Source organism: Vombatus ursinus, unplaced genomic scaffold, assembly GCF_900497805.2.
Source record: "Vombatus ursinus unplaced genomic scaffold, bare-nosed wombat genome assembly UNPS02014820.1, whole genome shotgun sequence".
Classification (NCBI taxonomy): Eukaryota; Metazoa; Chordata; class Mammalia; order Diprotodontia; family Vombatidae; genus Vombatus; species Vombatus ursinus.
The window spans coordinates 17,252,240-17,270,424 of NW_020954598.1; the positions used below are offsets into that span (position 1 = coordinate 17,252,240).

Consider the following 18,185-nt stretch of genomic DNA (forward strand, 5'->3'; position numbering starts at 1 on the left):
GATAGATAGATAGATAGATAGATAGATAGATAGATAGATAGATAGATCTTTTGGATGTTGGGAGAACTCTTCTGTTGAGTCTGACCAACATGGAATCAGGCTGCATCAGAAGAAGATGATTTTCCCATTACTGGAAATCTTTCACCTGGAGACGAGATTGCTATTTGTCAGTGACATTATAAAGAAGATGCTGACCAGGTCTGGGTTAGAAATAAATTATCTCTGAGGCCCCTTCTACCTTGGACAATCAATAAATAGTTATTTGAATAAAGATGAGCACAAAATTCAAATTTAATTAGACCAGATTTTTAAATCCCTTTTTTAAAAAGTCATCTATCTATATAGTGGTTGGAAGATCAATAAACTAAGACCTTGGAGAAGCATATCACCATATAACATGCTTTTGAGTGAGGCTGACTCTTTGGCAGGTGAAAGAAGAGGCATTCCAGAGGCTCATTAGGAGCCATGGGGTTTATAGTTTTGGAGCAGAGGGTCTTAACCTTAGGTTTGTGAACTTAATTTTTTTCATGACTGTACTTGGTAATCCAAAGTATTTTGGTTGGCAACCCTATGTATTCATGCGTTTTAAAGCATTATCCTGAGAAAGGGTCCATAGACTTCATCAGACTACCAGATGGGTCCAAGACACCAAAACAGATTAATAACTCTTGTTTTAGAGGAAGTAACATTTTTCATTCCTCCATGGCTCCTCTAAGACCTGGCCTTTGCTGGTTGGGACTATGTGAACTAGTGGCAAGCTTGAACTGATCTGGAGGGAGAAGAGGTAAAGAATACGGTGGAAGGAGAAAGAGTGAATCGCGGCAAAAGTCATGGGATGTATAAAGTGGTTGGAATTGTGGTCTAGAGGTAGAGGCCAGTAGCAGTAGGTTGCCTCAGCCTCTATTTTATGATGACAACTTAGACTGTGCCTTATTGAAAGAAGCCCATTCCTCAGCAATAACTATGAGGAAGCCGTGCAAAGATGACTCTTTCCCACTTTCTCTCTCTCCCCTAACTAGGTACCATCAAGCATACTTTTCTGATTTTTTTTTTGCTCTATATTATACTATTTCTCTATGTTGATTTTAGCTTTTTTTCCCACATAAAATTCTATGCTCTATCATGAAATTGGTGTATTACCTTTGTGTACTTTGGTAGCTTCCAGAGAATACAGATAGGAATAACTTTGTTATGTAGAATTTAACAGACTATAAAATTTTCTTTCTCAGCCCAGTGGGCTAGCTGATACCTGGAGGGATGACAAGCTGGTTTTTTTTAATTATTAATAATTCTATCAATTTCACATAAGCAGAACTTCAGTATAAAATGGAAAGTAGGAAGCTGGATCATTGAGGATATTGCTATGGAAAGGTTAATGTTATATAATGGGAAAGAGTGCTAGATTTGAAGCCAGAGAATAAGTTCAAATAAAGCTCTGTCACTGACCACCTGGATGACTTTAGCTTCTATGGGCTTCAATTTCTAAATTTATAAAATAAGAAGATGTCAGCAAGATGTCTACTAGAGTTCCTTCTAGATCTAAATATATTGTCCTAATTATTTATGTAGGCCTAATGGAACAAAAAATTGACTAAATTAGATAAATAAATTTTGTATTCTGCTTTTGAGGAAAGACAGCTCAATCTTGTTGATTTGCATTATCTCAAAGGTTCAAACCCACTGGAAAAATTATGAAATCTTACAATTATGAGATTTTTGAACTCTCTATCCTACTTTATTCTTTACTAATAAAATTTTCATTTTCATTCCTTCCATTCTATGAATCTTAGGGAAACCACTCCCCTTGTCATCTTAATTAATGGCTTATATTTATCAAAAAACAGTTTGCAGTGCACTGGACTTGGAGTCAGGAAGGCCTAAATTCAAATCTGACCTCAGACATTTTCTAGTCGTGACCTTGTCTGAGTTACCTAAGCTCTATTTGCCTCAGTTTCCTCATCTGTAAAATAGAATAATATTAGCACCTACTTCCCAAGGTTGTTGTGAGAATCAAATGAGATAAAAATTGTGAATTCCTTAGCACAGAGCCTGTCACACACACAGTAAATGCTCTATAAATGTTAGTCAGTTTTACTATTATTATTATTAAAAGAATTCCTATACGGGCCCTTAGGTAGGCTGAGATGTAGCTGTCGTCACTACAGTTATAAATTACTACAGCTTTGGCTGGCATGCAATAATCCCAATCTATTGCATGGAACTGTGGCAGCAACCCACTCAGACTCAGTTATATGGTTCAATTTCCTTACTCTCTGTGCTTATGCATTTATTTGTTTACTCAGTCAGTTATTCATTCACTCATTCATTCATTTATTTGCCATAAGCACAGATTACAAAAAATTGAGATGAAATGTATGTCAAAATAATTGGTACTTCAAGAGAAACACCATCAGGTTTACATTTTTTTTTCAGCATAGACTCAAAAAACTAAGTGCCCCTACCTTCCTGTCCCTTAAGCTTGGTAGTCTTGAAAAAATACTATGTGAGAAAGGGAAAGTCACTCCGTATCTCATCCTCATTTCCTCATGTACAAAATCTGGATAATAATACTTTGAATATTTGTCTCAGTGTTTTGTGAGGAAAGTGCTTTGCAAACCTTAAATTCTATAGAAATGTGACCTATTATAGAAATAATTTTAATTATTCTTTTGGTAAAGTAACAATTTTTTAAAGGCAAAGCTGAATCTGAAAAGACACACACTATATTTGAATATTGTTGTATGTCTTTTTATAGCCCTTCTGATGAAGTTACCCATACTCATGCTTGAGGTTTGGAAAAGGAATACACTTACACCCTAATTAAGCAGTGCTTTAATACGAGTTTATAATGCATTTGTTGTAAAGATAATTTAACAAAGGTTGCTCCAGTCAAAATATGAATTAGTCCTGTGATGGGACCATTACAATAAGAAAATTCTTTATGTGTTAAAAAAAAAAACCCCTTCAGTCATGGCATAGTAATTAGCAATTAGTAGGTGGCAAGCACAATATGAATGAATGGAATAAAATGGCTGTCCTTAAAGCTAATGAGATCTGAGGTAACATAAGTGTCCAGAGAGAGAAAGGTTAAGCTTCCCTGTATTCACTCAGTCCTGTTCACATTTCTCCTTTTGTACATTGTTCGGATAAATCCCACAATAGTCTAAATTCTCCTAGTTTCCTTGTACTTTATTCATCCTGGAAGATTTTTTTTTTCCTACTCTACTTATCTTCTTTTTACATATGGCATGCTTAGTGCTGTTGTTTTCCCATGAGTAAGTCTGCAATGAAACTAGGTTTGTATGAGAATATCCCTGTGTTTTCAGGTTAGAGAAAGAGAAAAGCTAAATATTTCTATGAACATATTCCCAGGAAATGAGCATCTGAATCCTCTGACAGAAGATCATTTCCTTCTGGTTAAATATTAAAAATGAGCTTGATTCAAACACTCAAATGTGCAGTCAACACAGGCCCGTGATTCACAAGCATTTACTATGGTTTCTCTCCCCACTTTAACATTTGCTTCATTCAACTTCTCTTTTAAAGCACTGATGGGAAATTCATCTTACCTTTCAGAAAAATCTGCATAATACTTGAAAGCATCTAAATTGACTGTCATGTTTCAAAAAGGCAAGCTATCCTCATGAAAGTGTTGTCAATGAGCTGTTAGCTTACAATGGAAGGTTGAAAATGTTGGTCAAATACTGACATAAGGGAAGACAGTAGTGAGCATTTCTTTCCTTTTCTGTAGTATACTACAGTATGTGTGAAGCATGAACATGCTTTTTATGAATCAGCTTAATATGTTTTCATGTGTATATATTTCAATACTTCCTTCTGTGGGGGGAGGAGGAAGAGGGCAGGAAGCCAGGGATGTGGGAGGATCTGGACCCATGGTTTCTTTAGAGTGTGTCACCATTGACTAATTATTTAAAGTCACAGAAAGCCCTTTAAAACTTGAAAGTGATAGACAAGTTGTTCATCTGCACATATTCACATATATCTCATAAATGCATAGATGATCTGTAAGAGAAGTTCTTCATCTGCACATATTCACAAATATCTTGTAAATGCATATGGTGGTCTATAAATGTATTTGATGTGTATGGTTATGTACATACAGAGTGATTTGTTTAAATGGCACTTGCTTGTATTGAATCCTTTCTGAAATATGTCAAATTTAAGAACATATCCTAATTCAAAATGGAGAATGAGAAATACATTTTTTTAGGACACGGACAAATCAAGAACTTTGTGTTGCTTGACTTTGCAAAGTTTTTACGAAGGTATTTTTTTTTCCTTTTAAATTAGGAGATGGAGGGAGAAAAAATAACTGCTTGTTCAGTTGAAAAATAAACTTTTAAAAGAACATGTCACAATGCTAAAGCCAGTATTTCCCAAATTCTCAAAATTTCAGAGAGAATACAATGGATTAAAATCAACATTTGTTAAATGTCATGCTGTGCTTCCTTAAAAGTTCTGATCAAAACCAGTGGATTTGAGTGTGGCATCACCTGGGACTTCCTCAGAACCATTACCAACAGGAGTAGGATTTTAGATTCAGGACAGGAGCTTTAAATAGGATGTGTATTGTTCCAAATCCAAAGGATTTGGCCAAACTGGTCCTGGGAGCATGATGAGCTGCATTATAATTACCTCAGTCAATTTCATAGGTGGTTCTGCACCTAAACATCTCCCCACAAAGTCTCTTCTTTTATCACAAACACAGGATGAAAACTCCATTCCCAGAATCTCTGCAGGTGGCAGCTTTGGTAAATAAGTGATTACAAAATCCTTCCTGCTCTAGAATGTTTTCTCCCTTACAGAGGAATCCAGCTGAAACCTGAAAGACCCAACAAGTTTGCCCAATACACTTCACCAAATTATCTTCTCAGGTCATTTTCTGATGAAAATGGAACTCCCTATCACGGTAACCAGAACCTAGTAAGTCATCCTCACTGTAATTTCAGAGTATATTACTTTATGGATAAAAGCATGTCATGGGAACAATGCTAAAAAGTATAATCTGAGAGTGAAAGACTTAAAACTACAGTTTATGGCACAGAGGGTACAAACTCCCACATCTCTTTCACATGATCTCCAGAAGTCAGCTAGAATACAGAAATTATTCCATAAGCCCATGGGGGTGGGGAAATGAAGTGGGAAGGTGGTGATAGATAATGGGATTTGAAAGAGAAAAATCCATTAAAAATGTTCAATGGGATCATCTGTTATGAGAAGACATCTCTTACTGGGCAAAAATTATTGTCCAAAATGATATCATCCTCTAAGCACTGAGGCTATTTCTCCTGTGAAGCCCTTCTAGCCCCGCCTCTGAGATACTCACGTGATGGTGTCAATCATGTCCAGCCCCATTTCAACGCAGCAATGGGCATGGTCAGTTTTGGGCTGAGTCAGTCCTGACACACAATAGTAGCAGTCCCCCAGGATTTTAATTCGTCTGCAGTGATTTTCCTTTTGTAATAAAGAACAGAAACATACATCTTAAGATTATGACAGAAGTGACAATGTGCTATAACAAATTCTTTACCCCAAACTGCATAAAAATGCATGAAAAATTGAACAAAACTTCATCATTCTCTTCAGCTACATCATTAATCCCTTTTTCTTTTAGTTTTACTGAAACCTTGAAGTTAATTAGGTTAATGTTGGCATTAATAGATCCCATATTTAAGGAGAAATATTAAAATCAATAGCATATTCTATAGCCTATGTTTAAATATAGATATAGAATAACAGAATTTAAAATTGGAGGGGACACTGGGATCATTCAGTCAAAACAGGATCATGGGTCAACAGTTGGAAAGGACCTCAGAGGCCATCTAGAAAAGCTTCCTTGTTTTACAGGTGAGGAAACTGAGGTTCATGGAGGTTAAGTGATTTGCCCAAGGTCATGTAGGATGCAAATATCAGAGGCATGATTTGAACTCAGGTCCTCTGACTCCAGGGCTAGTGCTCTGTCCACCTTACCATACTATCTCATAGTTCAAACCCTTTATTTTAGAGATGAGGAAGTGACCTGGTTAATGTTATACAGATTATATTATTAACAACCCAGGATAGAAGGACAGAAGCTGTGATTTTGTTGAGATAGGGAAGGGAACTCTCCAGTGAGGAAACTCTCTACTAGTATAAGCCAGCTTCTTCTCTGTAACCAAGAGCCTGACCACAAAAAGCTACTACAGTGGCAAGGAAGATTGAGACACTAACTCAGAAGAAGAAAATGTGAAAACAACTACAAGCAAAGCCTCAAAGAAAAAAAAATACAGTGTACACAAACCCAACAAGAAATTCTGGAAGAATTAAAGAGACGAGTGGCAGAGGAAAAATTGGAAAAAGAAATGAGAATGATGCAAGGAAATTATAAAAAGAGAATTAACAGCTTGGTAAAAGAAGCACAAAAAAATATACTGAAGAAAACAACACCTAAAAAACCAGAATTGGCCAAATTGTAAAAAAAAAGACACAAAAATTCAGAAAGAAAAAAACTTTTTAAAAAGAAGAACTGATCAAATGGGAAAAGAGGTACAAAAACTTATTGAAGAAAATAATTCTTTAAAAATCTAAATTGGGCAAGTAGAAGCTAATGACTCCATGAGACATGTTGTGGTTGTTGCTCAGTCATTTTCAGTCATGTCTGATACCTCATGACTCCTTTGGGAATTTTCTTACAAAGATACTAGAGTGCTTTGTCATTTCCTTCTCCAGCTCATTGTACAGATGAGGAAACTGAGGCAAACAGGGTTAAAGTGACTTGCCCAGGATCATACAGCTATTAAGTGTCTGAGGCCGGATTTGAACTCGGGTCTTCCTGACTCTAGGCTCAGCACTCTATCCATTGTGCCACCTTGCTGCCCTCAATGAGACATTAAGAAACAATAAAACAGAGTCAAAGGAACGAAAAAAAAAAATAGAAGCAAATGTGAAATGTCTCACTGGAAAAACAATTGAGCTGGAAAGCAGATCAAGGAGAAATAATTTAAGAACTGCTGAAGTGCCTGAAAGACATGATCAAAAAAAGAGGCCATTTCAAGAAATTATAAAAGAAAACTGTCCTGATATCTTAGAATCAAAGGGTAAAATAGAAATTAAAAGAATCTAACAATCACCTGAGCATAGAAAATGTTCTCAAGGATGAGGCCGACACCGACCTTGAAGGGGAGAATAGTGGTTGTTTGTCATTCTACTTATGTTAGACTTCTTGAGCTGTAAGAAGTGTGTGTGTGGTGTTTGGAGTCAAGTGCTTAGAGTATACACACTTCCCCATACCTTTCAAAGCATGAATTCTTATATAAGTAAGAATTCTCTTTGATTCTCCATTAGCTAAATCTTTGCTATAGTACTACAGTAAAATAAATTAATTTGGAGATGTGAAAACTTGGAAAAGGATGTCTTGTGGAGAGCATGCAAACTCTGCTTCTGCTGATTCATATGGGCAGTAACAATACTGCCAGAAGGAAGCTAGACAGATTAGGAAGTTGTGGAAAGAAACTAAAGACAAAAGGGACAGAGGTGATGTTTTCATCACTGCTATGGATTCAAGGAAGGTATTCAGTAAGGAAGGACTTCTCTGGAAAAGACCAGAGAAAGACTGAAGGATCACTTAGCCTGAATAGGAAAATGAAGGGAGACAATCATGACTTCAAGCAGGAAAGAGCCATATATACTCCAGTTCTGATGAAAACAGAACAGGAGGAAAGACAGACTCATATATGAGAAAATGTTATGCTTTTAAAGGCTACTAAAGAGAATGCTATGGAAAAGAAATAAATTGAAAAAAGTAAGAAAAAGATTTAAAAAAAAAGAATCTACCAATCACGTCCTAAAAGAGATCCCAAAATGAAAACTTACTTTATAGCCAAATTCAAGAGCTTCCAGGTCAACGGGAAAATAGTGCAAGCAGGCAGAAAGAATTCAAACATTAAGGAGCCACAATCAGAATCACACAAGATTTGCGCGTTAAAGAAGCAGAGAGCTTGAAATATGATATTCCAGAAGGCAAATGAGCTGGGATTACAACCAAGAATGACTGACCCCACAAAACTGTGTGTAATCCTTCAGGAGAAAAAAATGTCCATTTTTTTCTTGAAAAGAAAACAAGGCAGGAAGGAAGGTTGGGAGGAAGACAGGAAAGAAGGAAGGAAGGAAAGAAGGAAGGAATGAAGGAAAGAAGGAAGGAAAGAAGGAAGGAATGAAGGAAAGAAGGAAGGAAGGAACAAAGGAAGGAAGGAAGGAAGGAAAGAAGGAAGGAAGGCAAAAGGGAGGGAGGGAGGAGGCATTTAGGTAAATACTGAGAGATAGGTACTATTATTTTTCTTTTTTTTTCCAGTCATTTCTTCACAGATGAGTAAACTGAAAAAGAAAGAGGTTTAAGCTACTTGACCAAGGTCACACAGCTAGTACGTAAGGCCAGATTTGAACTCTTATCTGCCTAACTTCAAGGACCAGTATTCTATTCTCTATGTCACTTAACTCTATTTGTCTTAGTATTCATTTTGTAAATAAAAATAATCTACCTTATATCACTGGAATTTATCCAATTTCAGTCATATCTGTACACACACACACACACACAGACACCACACACACACAGTTACCAAAATAATCAGACACAGTTTCACACATAGGTTTTATATACACATAGAAGAAACTTGTCCCATTTCTAGCCCCTTGACTCCCAGGAGATTGAGACATAGTAATCTTGATATTTATGTTCATATCCAGAACTCAATCTCAAATCTATCTGTAACACTGAGAGGGAAAAAAAGTGTATCTGTGGATGTGTATGATTGTGTGTGTGACACACATATACACATATATTTTATTAAGGAGCATGGTTTATTGTGGTGAGGAAAAATCTTTCTATTCCTATACTTTGATAGTATTTTTTTATATTCCTACTCATTAGCATTTTAACATAAATGAGGATTGTTATTTAATCAAAGTTTTTTCCTACATTTATTAATATAGCATATAATTTTATTAATGATCTATTATACTAATTATTTTCTAATATCAAACCATTCTGCCATTTCTGCTACAAATTTAACTTAATCAAAATGAAATTTTTAAATGTATTGCCATATCCTACTGGACAGTATTCTACTTTTTCCTCTTGGGTATTCATTCATGATATTGGTCTATAGTTTCCTTTCTCTGACTATCTTTTCCTAGTTTGGGAGTGGGAACCATATTTAGCTCATAGAAAGCACTGTGTAGAATGCTGTCTGTCTCTATTTTTAAAAATGCTTTATATAGCATAAGGGTGTTTGATAGAATTAACTAATGAATGAATCTGTCTTTCTTATCATGACATTTCACAAATTGTGTAGTCCAGTTAAATTACTGGATTTATCTAGTTATCATTTTGCCAGTATGAATATTTCATACTTTTATTGATAGTAATTCATTTCTTTTATATTTTCTGTTTTGATGAGATTTGCCTGTCATATTCTCTATGAAAAAACCTCCTTCACTATCTGCTGTTGTTTCTCCCCTCTTGTTTTTTAATTTTTGTTGATTTAGTTTTCTCTCTTTGTTTCAGTTAAATTAGCCAACAGTATGCAAACTGTAGTGACATTTAAAAAAATAAAACGGCTTTATATTTAGCTCACTAATTTAACAGTGTTGGGTTAGTATTACTTTTCCCCCTTTCAATTCTGTTAATTTGCTGTTTGATTATAGTAATCAAGTCTTCTTTTCTGCTTCTTGTGATTGAAATAATATGCCAGCTTTCTAATATATAATCTGCAATGAAAACTCATTGTTTCTTTTTCTCCTTTATTAATATAGTCAAGCAAATGAATTTGTCTCTAAGAACTCATTTAGCTGTATTGCATAAATGTTTATAGGTTGTGTTTGTCATTACTGTGATTACCTTTAACACAGTTTGTTATTTCTTTAATTTTGCATGTGGCTCAATCTTTCTTACACAAATCCTCGTCATTTAATAATATTCATCTTTCTATCCTTATTTTAGTTTTATTATGTTCTATAAAAATAGCATTTAAATGTTTAATCTTTCTTTATTTGTATTCTTTATAACCTAAGTGTGATCTATATCAAAGATGCCATATGAACTCATAAATACTCAAATCTGAGTATTCCTCATGTATGTTTGAATAAAAAGTAAATTTTCTAACATATCCATTTAATTCTCTTCACCTATTTTTTCAGTATTCTGTTGAATGCTTAAATTTCTTTGTCATATATCTTCTTATCTGAGTAATTATATTGCAAAAGTGAAGTATTATAATATGTACCTATTCATGTTTTTCTATCTATAGTCTTTAGCAATTCAGTTAACTTTTCCTTCAAAATTTAGATGTAATGGCATTAGACGCATATGTATTAAATATGAATATAATTTGCTGCAATCATTTTATTCTTGTCATGTTAATGATATCTAACAATAATGGTTTAGCAGTGATATGTGGGTAGTGTTCTACCTTATTGAAAGGATTGGGTTATTTCAGACGTAGAGACACAAGTAGAGAGGAGATAGGTTCCACATCTGGAGAATTTAGTCAGTGAAGAAGGTTCAAACAAGTTATGTAGTGGAAGATGAATTTTTGTTAGTCAGGGTTATCTAGATTAGAGTCCTGGCCCTGTGGTCTTGGGTAGGTCACATAACCTTTTTAAGTCTCAGTTTCCTCTTCAGTAAAATAAAGATGATGATAACAATAATAATAATAAAAATAATACCTCCCATAGTCATTAGGAAGAATGTGTCCTGTAAGTCTCAATATACTATAGAAACGTGTTATTACTCTTATCTGGATAATTCGGTAGGGGGGCACAGTTGTATCACTCAATAACTTTTCCTTAGCATACATGATATATAGCCCTCCATTTCACATGTGTGTGTGTGTGTGTGTGTTTATGTAGCCTTTGGAAGTTTCCTGATAACAAGAGCTTTAAATATTAGGTATATTAGAGAATATCCAATTTAATTCTGTCCAATAAGCATATATTCATGTGATCGTGATAATTTTTTTTAAAAAGATTTTGTTTATTGTTTTTACTTGCAATTTATTTCCTTTTTGAAGTCAGGTATTTCATTGATAAAATGCATGTGGACATTATCTGGGTAAATTATTCTCAGTTTCTTTTGCTGAATATGTTAGCCAGTGACTGAAATCACTTCATACAGTCTTAGCTACCCATAGATTGCCATAAATAGTTTTTGTTAGCTTGAACACAAGTAATTCCTTTAACTACTGTGTTCATTTCCTTTACTTTCAACAGTCATTCAGGTTTCTTTGCCTGCTCAGGCCACACCTTCAGAGCAGATCTGACAACCCAAGTAGCTAGCTATGGAAGAAGTAATGGGAAAGGTGGAAAAGAAGGATGCAAATCATATTTTCTCACAATGAAAAGATAACATAAAGTGTCTGAAAGGAGAAATATGTGAGGAGAAGCAGGATCCCAAGCTTAATGAGAACATTCCTGGTTTCCTCTATGCACCAAATGTTCATATCACAGATATAACAATGGAATCCCCTCCAAGAAGTTTCATATTTGCACTGACATTTAGAGCCATCTGCTTGAAACACACATACACACACAAAATAGGCACATATATTTGAACTATCTTTAGAAAACTATAGATGAAATGAACACAGTCCAAAACTCAACTTCAAATATAGAATTGTAACTCCCATCGTTTGACTTTTCTAGTCTTGTCCCTAGGCTGCTAAACATTGCTAGGGATAGTCTCAAAAGGGGTTGATATCATTTCATTATATATTCTTGCTTCATACTTTCTGCTGGATCCTCATTGGTGCTTGGAAATCCTTTCATTGTATTCTAGAGATTCTGTAACTCATATCATGAATTGACTATTTTGAACCCATCCTGCTTTTTTAATCCTCCTATACTCAGATTCATAGTAGATGATTTTGACTCATACTTTACTGAAATCGAGACCCTCTTGTTGAGGTCCCTCAACTTCAAGCCTTCACATTTCAAAAGTTCTCAGCATATTCCTCCTTTCACATCTCCCTCCCTCCTGTTTTAAAGAAAGGGCTGACTTTTCTCCTAGGTGAGGTATTTGCAAGGACCTGTACCCTTGATCTTATTCCCCCCACAACTATTCCCTTAATTCTATAGGGGACTATAAGACTATGATATTCTAGCATTCTCCTTCTATCTCATGGTTTCTGACTGATCAAGAAGAAGAATGCTCTAAGGTCATACTTTTCCTCATGCAGCTCTCTCTTTCTTCTCTTCTTCCTCCTCCTCCTCCTCCTCCACTGACTACTTCTACTACCACTAGCACCACCAGCACCAGCACCAGCACCAGCACCACCACCACCACCACCACTACTACTACTACTATAGCTGACAGTTACTCAGAACATTTTTAAGGCTTTCAAAGCACCTTAGATACATTATTTAATTTGTTCTTCACAATATTATGAAATAGTTATGAGAGGTGAATGGCATTCAGTGGGATAGGCAGTCATTAAATAAGTTCCTCATATATGCTGTGGAAAAATATTGCAGAAAAACAATGAATTGGGATCAGAATTTAATAGGAAAAGCAAATTAGGCTGTATGGCATTTGGGAAATCACATGTCACTTTCAAAGACCCAAAGTTGCTCCCTGAAAACAAAAGTTTATATTTTTAATGCCAATATTCCTCTTCTAAAGGGTATGTGGTTGCAATTCATGTAATACCACATTACTGGAATAAATTTTGGAAAAAATTACTTGAATTTAAAAAGTGACATGAAAGTAACTTTAATAAGAATGTATGATTGATAAATGAGGTGGATCAATGATATAGCAAGAGTAAAAAATAACAATTTATGATTGTAAATTCATTGAGAAATAGAAATATACACAAGCACTGTAATGTTACTCCTCTGATAAAAGCATTTTATTGATTACTGAACAAAGTCCATGCTCCTTAGGCTAGCACTCATAATCCTCCAGAAATGTAAACCTTCCATTATTTCTAGTTTTAACTTCTACTATTCCCTATTTTACATTCCAATAAATCCAGATCACTCCTTCTTCTTGTATATATCCAATGCTACACTGCCTGCATGCCTTTGTTAACAGTAGGTAGGGTGTTCCCCTTTTCATATCTCTGGTTACTAAAATATTATTTATCCTTTAAGATCATACCTCTCCATGAACCTTTTCTTAATGATTGTAATGGGGAAGGATTATTTCCTTCTTAGACCTTGCATAGCTCATTAAACCTTTGTGTATTTCTTAATACGTTTGATTCTGCATTATCACAGCAATTTTATATAATTATGATATATCTGCCCTGACCCTCCTTTACTGGTCTGTAAGTGTCATGTGACAGAAGTAATTTGTTAATTATGATATATCCCTCAAAACCCAGCATAGTCCTTTGCACATAATAAGTGCCTAATAAATCATGAATGAATGTACCCTTGTGCTAATGTAAGTCATAACAAAGTATTGTAAGCATCAAAATGGCCTTTGGGACTATCTTCCTTTATACCTAGGCAGTCTCTAAGTCCTATTTCAGTACAGATTATCTGTAATGACTTCATAGATCACTAGAATCAGGAGCATTTATTGTCAAAATGTCCTATAGAGCTCATTTCATTCATAGAGAGGACTCACATATCCACATGGACTTAAGGTTTACAGAGTATGTTCCTCACAAGAACGCTGTAAGTTAGAGGGAATAAATATTTTTGTTTTATAGATGAAGAAAATGGAGAAAGAAAAGATGAATTGAGGTGCTCAGATTAGCACAGAGAATAAGGGTCAGAACCTGGATTTGAAACACAATGTTTTGATCCCAAAACTAGTACTTACCACTACATCAACCTGCTCCAATATTCTTATGTACATGTACTTTCAGAAATTTTTATTTTCATCTAAATTCTAAATTTGAACCTGGCATATATAGGCAACATATTCTCAAAAATGGTGGGCATATGGTAGGTGTAAACAGGCTAAAATATATTGGAAGTGATGATGTACATGAGCAGTGGCATAAAATATAACATCCTGGGAAAGGCATGCTCAGAAAAGAAGGTAGACCAGTCAAGCACCAAGGGATAGCCAATGGACAATACTGTATATGAGCTTCACTCAGGTGTATATAATTAAGAAACCTAGAGGAAGGTCCTCAATATAAAAGGATCTTTTTTTGAAAATGTATTGGACAACATGAGCAAGGGTCAATGAATGAATGAATTTATCTTTCAACATGCATTTATTAATCAACCAATCTGTCAATAAGCATGTATCAATTACCCATCTCCAGGAACTATACTTAGATGCTGGGGATAAAAATACAAAGAATGAAATAATTCCAACTCACAAGGAGATCATATTGAATGACATAGGTGACACATACACATGTAAATATATACACTATGAATATAAAATGAACAAATGCAAATACATACAAAGTAATTAAAAGAAAGTTAATTTGAATAGGGTGGATCAGGAAAGGCTTCATACAGAAGACATTGCTTGAGCTATATGTTAAAGAAAGAGAGGGAATCTATGAAGAAGAGTAAGGCAGGAGTTGTCATTACAGGCATGCAGGATGGCCAGTGCAGAGGAAAGGAGATAACTGATGGAGTGATATGTATGAGAAATAAAGAGAAAGCCAGTTTGCTTAGAATGTAGCATGTAGAAGTTAGTATAACATCCAAGGAGAGCAGAAAGATCAGTTAGGAATTAGTGTTAAGAGCAAAACAGCTGTAGCCCTCAAGAAACTCACAACATGTAAACAATTAGTACATACAAGATATACACAGAGTGGCTAGGAGGTTATCACAGAAGGGAAGACACTAGCATCAAGGGTATGTATGTGACAGGGGAGGCTGGAAGAGGTTTCCTCCTATAAATGGTTGATACTTAAGCTGTATTGGGAAGGAAGCCAGGGAAGCTAAAAGATAGAGGTGAGGAGGAAGAGCACAGTAGACAAAGGAGATGGTTAATACAAGACCAGAGTCTAAATGGAGAGTTGTACGCAAGGAACAGCAAGCAAACCAGGTAACTGTGTTGTTGAATGCATGGAGAAGAGGAAAGTATAAGAAAACTGGAAAAGTACAAAGGGGCCAGTTTGTAAAGAGTTTGAAATGCACAAGAGTATTTTATATTTGATCCTGGAGAACATGCATCCACTGAACTTCACTGAGAAATGATGACACGTACAGATCTATGTTTAGGAAAATCACCTGGCAGCCAAGTAGAGAATAGACTTAAGTTGTAGGAGACTTGAGGCAGGGAGATCAATTAGAAGGCTATTGTAGTTGTCCAAGTGAGAAATAAAGAGAGCATGAACTACAGTGGTGAACATGTGAATGGAGAGAAGGGAAAGCATACAACATGTTGTGAAGGTGGAGATGACAAGATTTGGCAAGGGATTGAATATGAAGGTGTGCATGTGAGTGAGAAGTTGAGTAGGATGCCAGTTGGGAGTTTGGGTGATTGGGAGGATTATGGTGCCCTCAAAAGTACTAGGGAAGTTTAGAAGAGAAGAAAATTTGAGGGGAAATAATGAGTTCTGCTTTGGACTTACTGAGTTTAAGGTTGCTCTAAGGACATCCAGTGTGAGATGACAAAAATATAGTTGGTAATATACAGAGCTGGAACTCAGGAGAGACCCAGGGTGGTTATATAGATTTATAGAACTTAGAATCATCAGCATTGACATGATCATTGAACCCATGGGAGTTGGGATCACTAAGTAACATAGTATAGAACAAAAAGTGAAGAAGGCCCAGGGTGAATAAAGAATTAGCAAAGGAGACTAAGATGGAGGGATCAGAGAAGCAGGGGAGAGCAGTCAGAGAAACCTAGCAAGCAGAGAGTATCCAGTAGGCCACAATCAACATGCTCAAAGGCTGTAGAAAGGTCAAGAAGAATAAAGACTAAGAAAGGGTCTTTAGATTTAGCAATTAAGAGATCATTTATAACATGGAAATGAGCAATTTCAGTGGATTAAAAAAAAGGTCATGAATGTGCTTAGATTTGGACCACTGAAGGGAGAACCCACAAAGATGATATAATGATCATAGGATCATGAATATACAACTGAAAAGGAACTTCAGATACCAACTAACCTAAACCCTTCTTTTTACAATTAAGAAGCTGAGACCCGTGGAGGTTCACTGAATTATTGAAGTATCTTCAAGTGTAGAAGAATAGAGTTTCCCACCCCATTCTCCCATAGAGGCAAATACCAATCGAGGAATATGCAAGTAAAAAGTAACCTAATTTAAAGAGAGAGAAATATGAGTACACTCATCTGCTTTTTATATTGAGAACAAATAACACAAAGCCCTAACAAATGCAATGTACTCTAATTTTAAAATATATTCTAATTCCATATTATGGCCAATTAAAGGAGAAACTCTATGCAAGAAGAAAACAGAAACAGATAAGAAACAGATACATGTCAGTGTTTGTGAAATCCCTCAGAGGCAAAAACCAAACTCATTTATTAATACTCTCATACTTTGAAAAACCACTCAGCACAACCCTCTCAATTTAAAAAATGGGTAAATATTGCCAAAATCTATTCTAAAAACATGGATGTTAGTTCTTTCATTAACACCAATATTACAAAGAGGTTCTGATGCACTTCATATGTGTGAGGACTTCCTACATAACTGAGACAAATTAAGTTTCCTTTTTCCCCTTTCATTTCTCTTTTAAATTCTGAACAACAAACTTCCAACAACAAAAGTCCCATTAGCAGCAGCAATGAATCCAATTCACTTGATTCAAGCAGATTCTGTTTAAAAATAGTTGAACAAATCAGTCCCTTGGGGATAATAAAAGGCTCACAGTCTGTTAGCATTTTCAACATACTGCATCAGGCAAGCAGGCTGCGCACCTGCAGGAGTCTCACTGAGAGATTACTAAAATAAACTGCTGAACTCCCGGAAGGCAAAGGCACAGTTAGTCAGACTCAGGTGGTGGCCAGAATTCTGAGTACCGATAAAGGAAATCTTTCAAGTTGTTTTGTAACTTTGCTAAATTGTTCAAATGTCTGGTTTGTACATTGACTGATCCACATTGCATAACACATATGGAACATTCCTACTTCTGGATGCATTTGTCCTAGATAATGTCTTGGGGAAAGATAGATGGACTTGGAGTCAAAAGATCTGGTTTTTAAACCTGGCTCTGCAACCAACTGGCTGATGTAGGCCAAGACCCTGAACCTCCCAGAGTCTCAATTTCCTCCTCTGCAAAATGGGGGGATGGAAGTAGATGATTTCTATGTTTCAAAATCTTTTGATTCAATGATCTTATGGCTACAATCTTTGTTATTGACAAAAGGCACCAAAGAAATATTCTCATGAGGAAAAAAACACAGCATTGTATCTTGCTGCACACAACACACAATATAACCTTAGGAACCAGCCATTTTGTGGCCACCCAATAGCCCCACAAGACATGGTCTTCTTTTATTGCATTTGTCATGAAAGAACACATCAATGTAAAGGATCTTCTGCATGTATGTGCATGTATGTGCATGTGTGTGTGCATGAGCATGAGTATGAATATGTGTTATGCATATGCATATCGAGGCAGAAACAAAGGAGGGCAAACTTATGGACTAAATTGTTGCTAAAGCCAAATAGATGTTTAACGAAGTCTTTGAGCTTTATTTTCGAGAACTTTTTCTTCCAAAGAAACTACACTGAAAATTTAATTGTGAGTGAATTTCCCAAGTCTTGCAGTTCATATTTGGTGCCTCTGATCCCTCAGCACTTAAATTTGCTGCCAGCTCACATGAAAACTCAAGATTATAATTCACAATTTTAATTCACAAATTTACTCATTGCTCTTCCTTCCTGAAACACTATTCATAACATATAGATCCCCAATTCTGAAAATATAATGTAGAAAATAATATTTTCTACTTGGAAACAGAGGTTCAAATTAAAGTTTCTAGAAGAAAACTGCTTAGTCATTGCCTAATTCAGTTTGTTGCTGAAAACTAGGATAGTTTTTTCAGCATATCTCTTTCAAAAACAATATTAGAACCTCTTCTCTACCTATAAGTATCTAGGAATTAGAGTTGGAAGGTTTCAATGCAAAGCCTATGAAAAGAACTTAGATACTAATTGCCTTCCTCTCCATCTTGGAGCCCACTGCCAGATCAAACTTTTACTCTGAAACCCTCTTTGGAGTACTTAAA

At 35.6% G+C, this 18,185-nt stretch overlaps 1 protein-coding gene across 3 annotated transcripts in view; it reads right to left on the reverse strand.

Annotated features, from left to right (window-relative positions):
* The window catches only part of ADCY1 (adenylate cyclase 1), a 334,238-nt gene that overhangs the window by 106,196 nt on the left and 209,857 nt on the right, over positions 1-18,185 (reverse strand). For all 3 annotated transcript variants that reach the window (XR_003566882.1, XM_027837234.1, XM_027837233.1), the window contains exon 5: positions 5,348-5,475. Coding sequence is in view for 2 of the 3 variants with exons in the window: in XM_027837234.1 (XP_027693035.1) it covers positions 5,348-5,475 (128 nt within the window). In the remaining variant the exon portion in view is untranslated. The remainder of the gene's footprint in view (positions 1-5,347; positions 5,476-18,185) is intronic.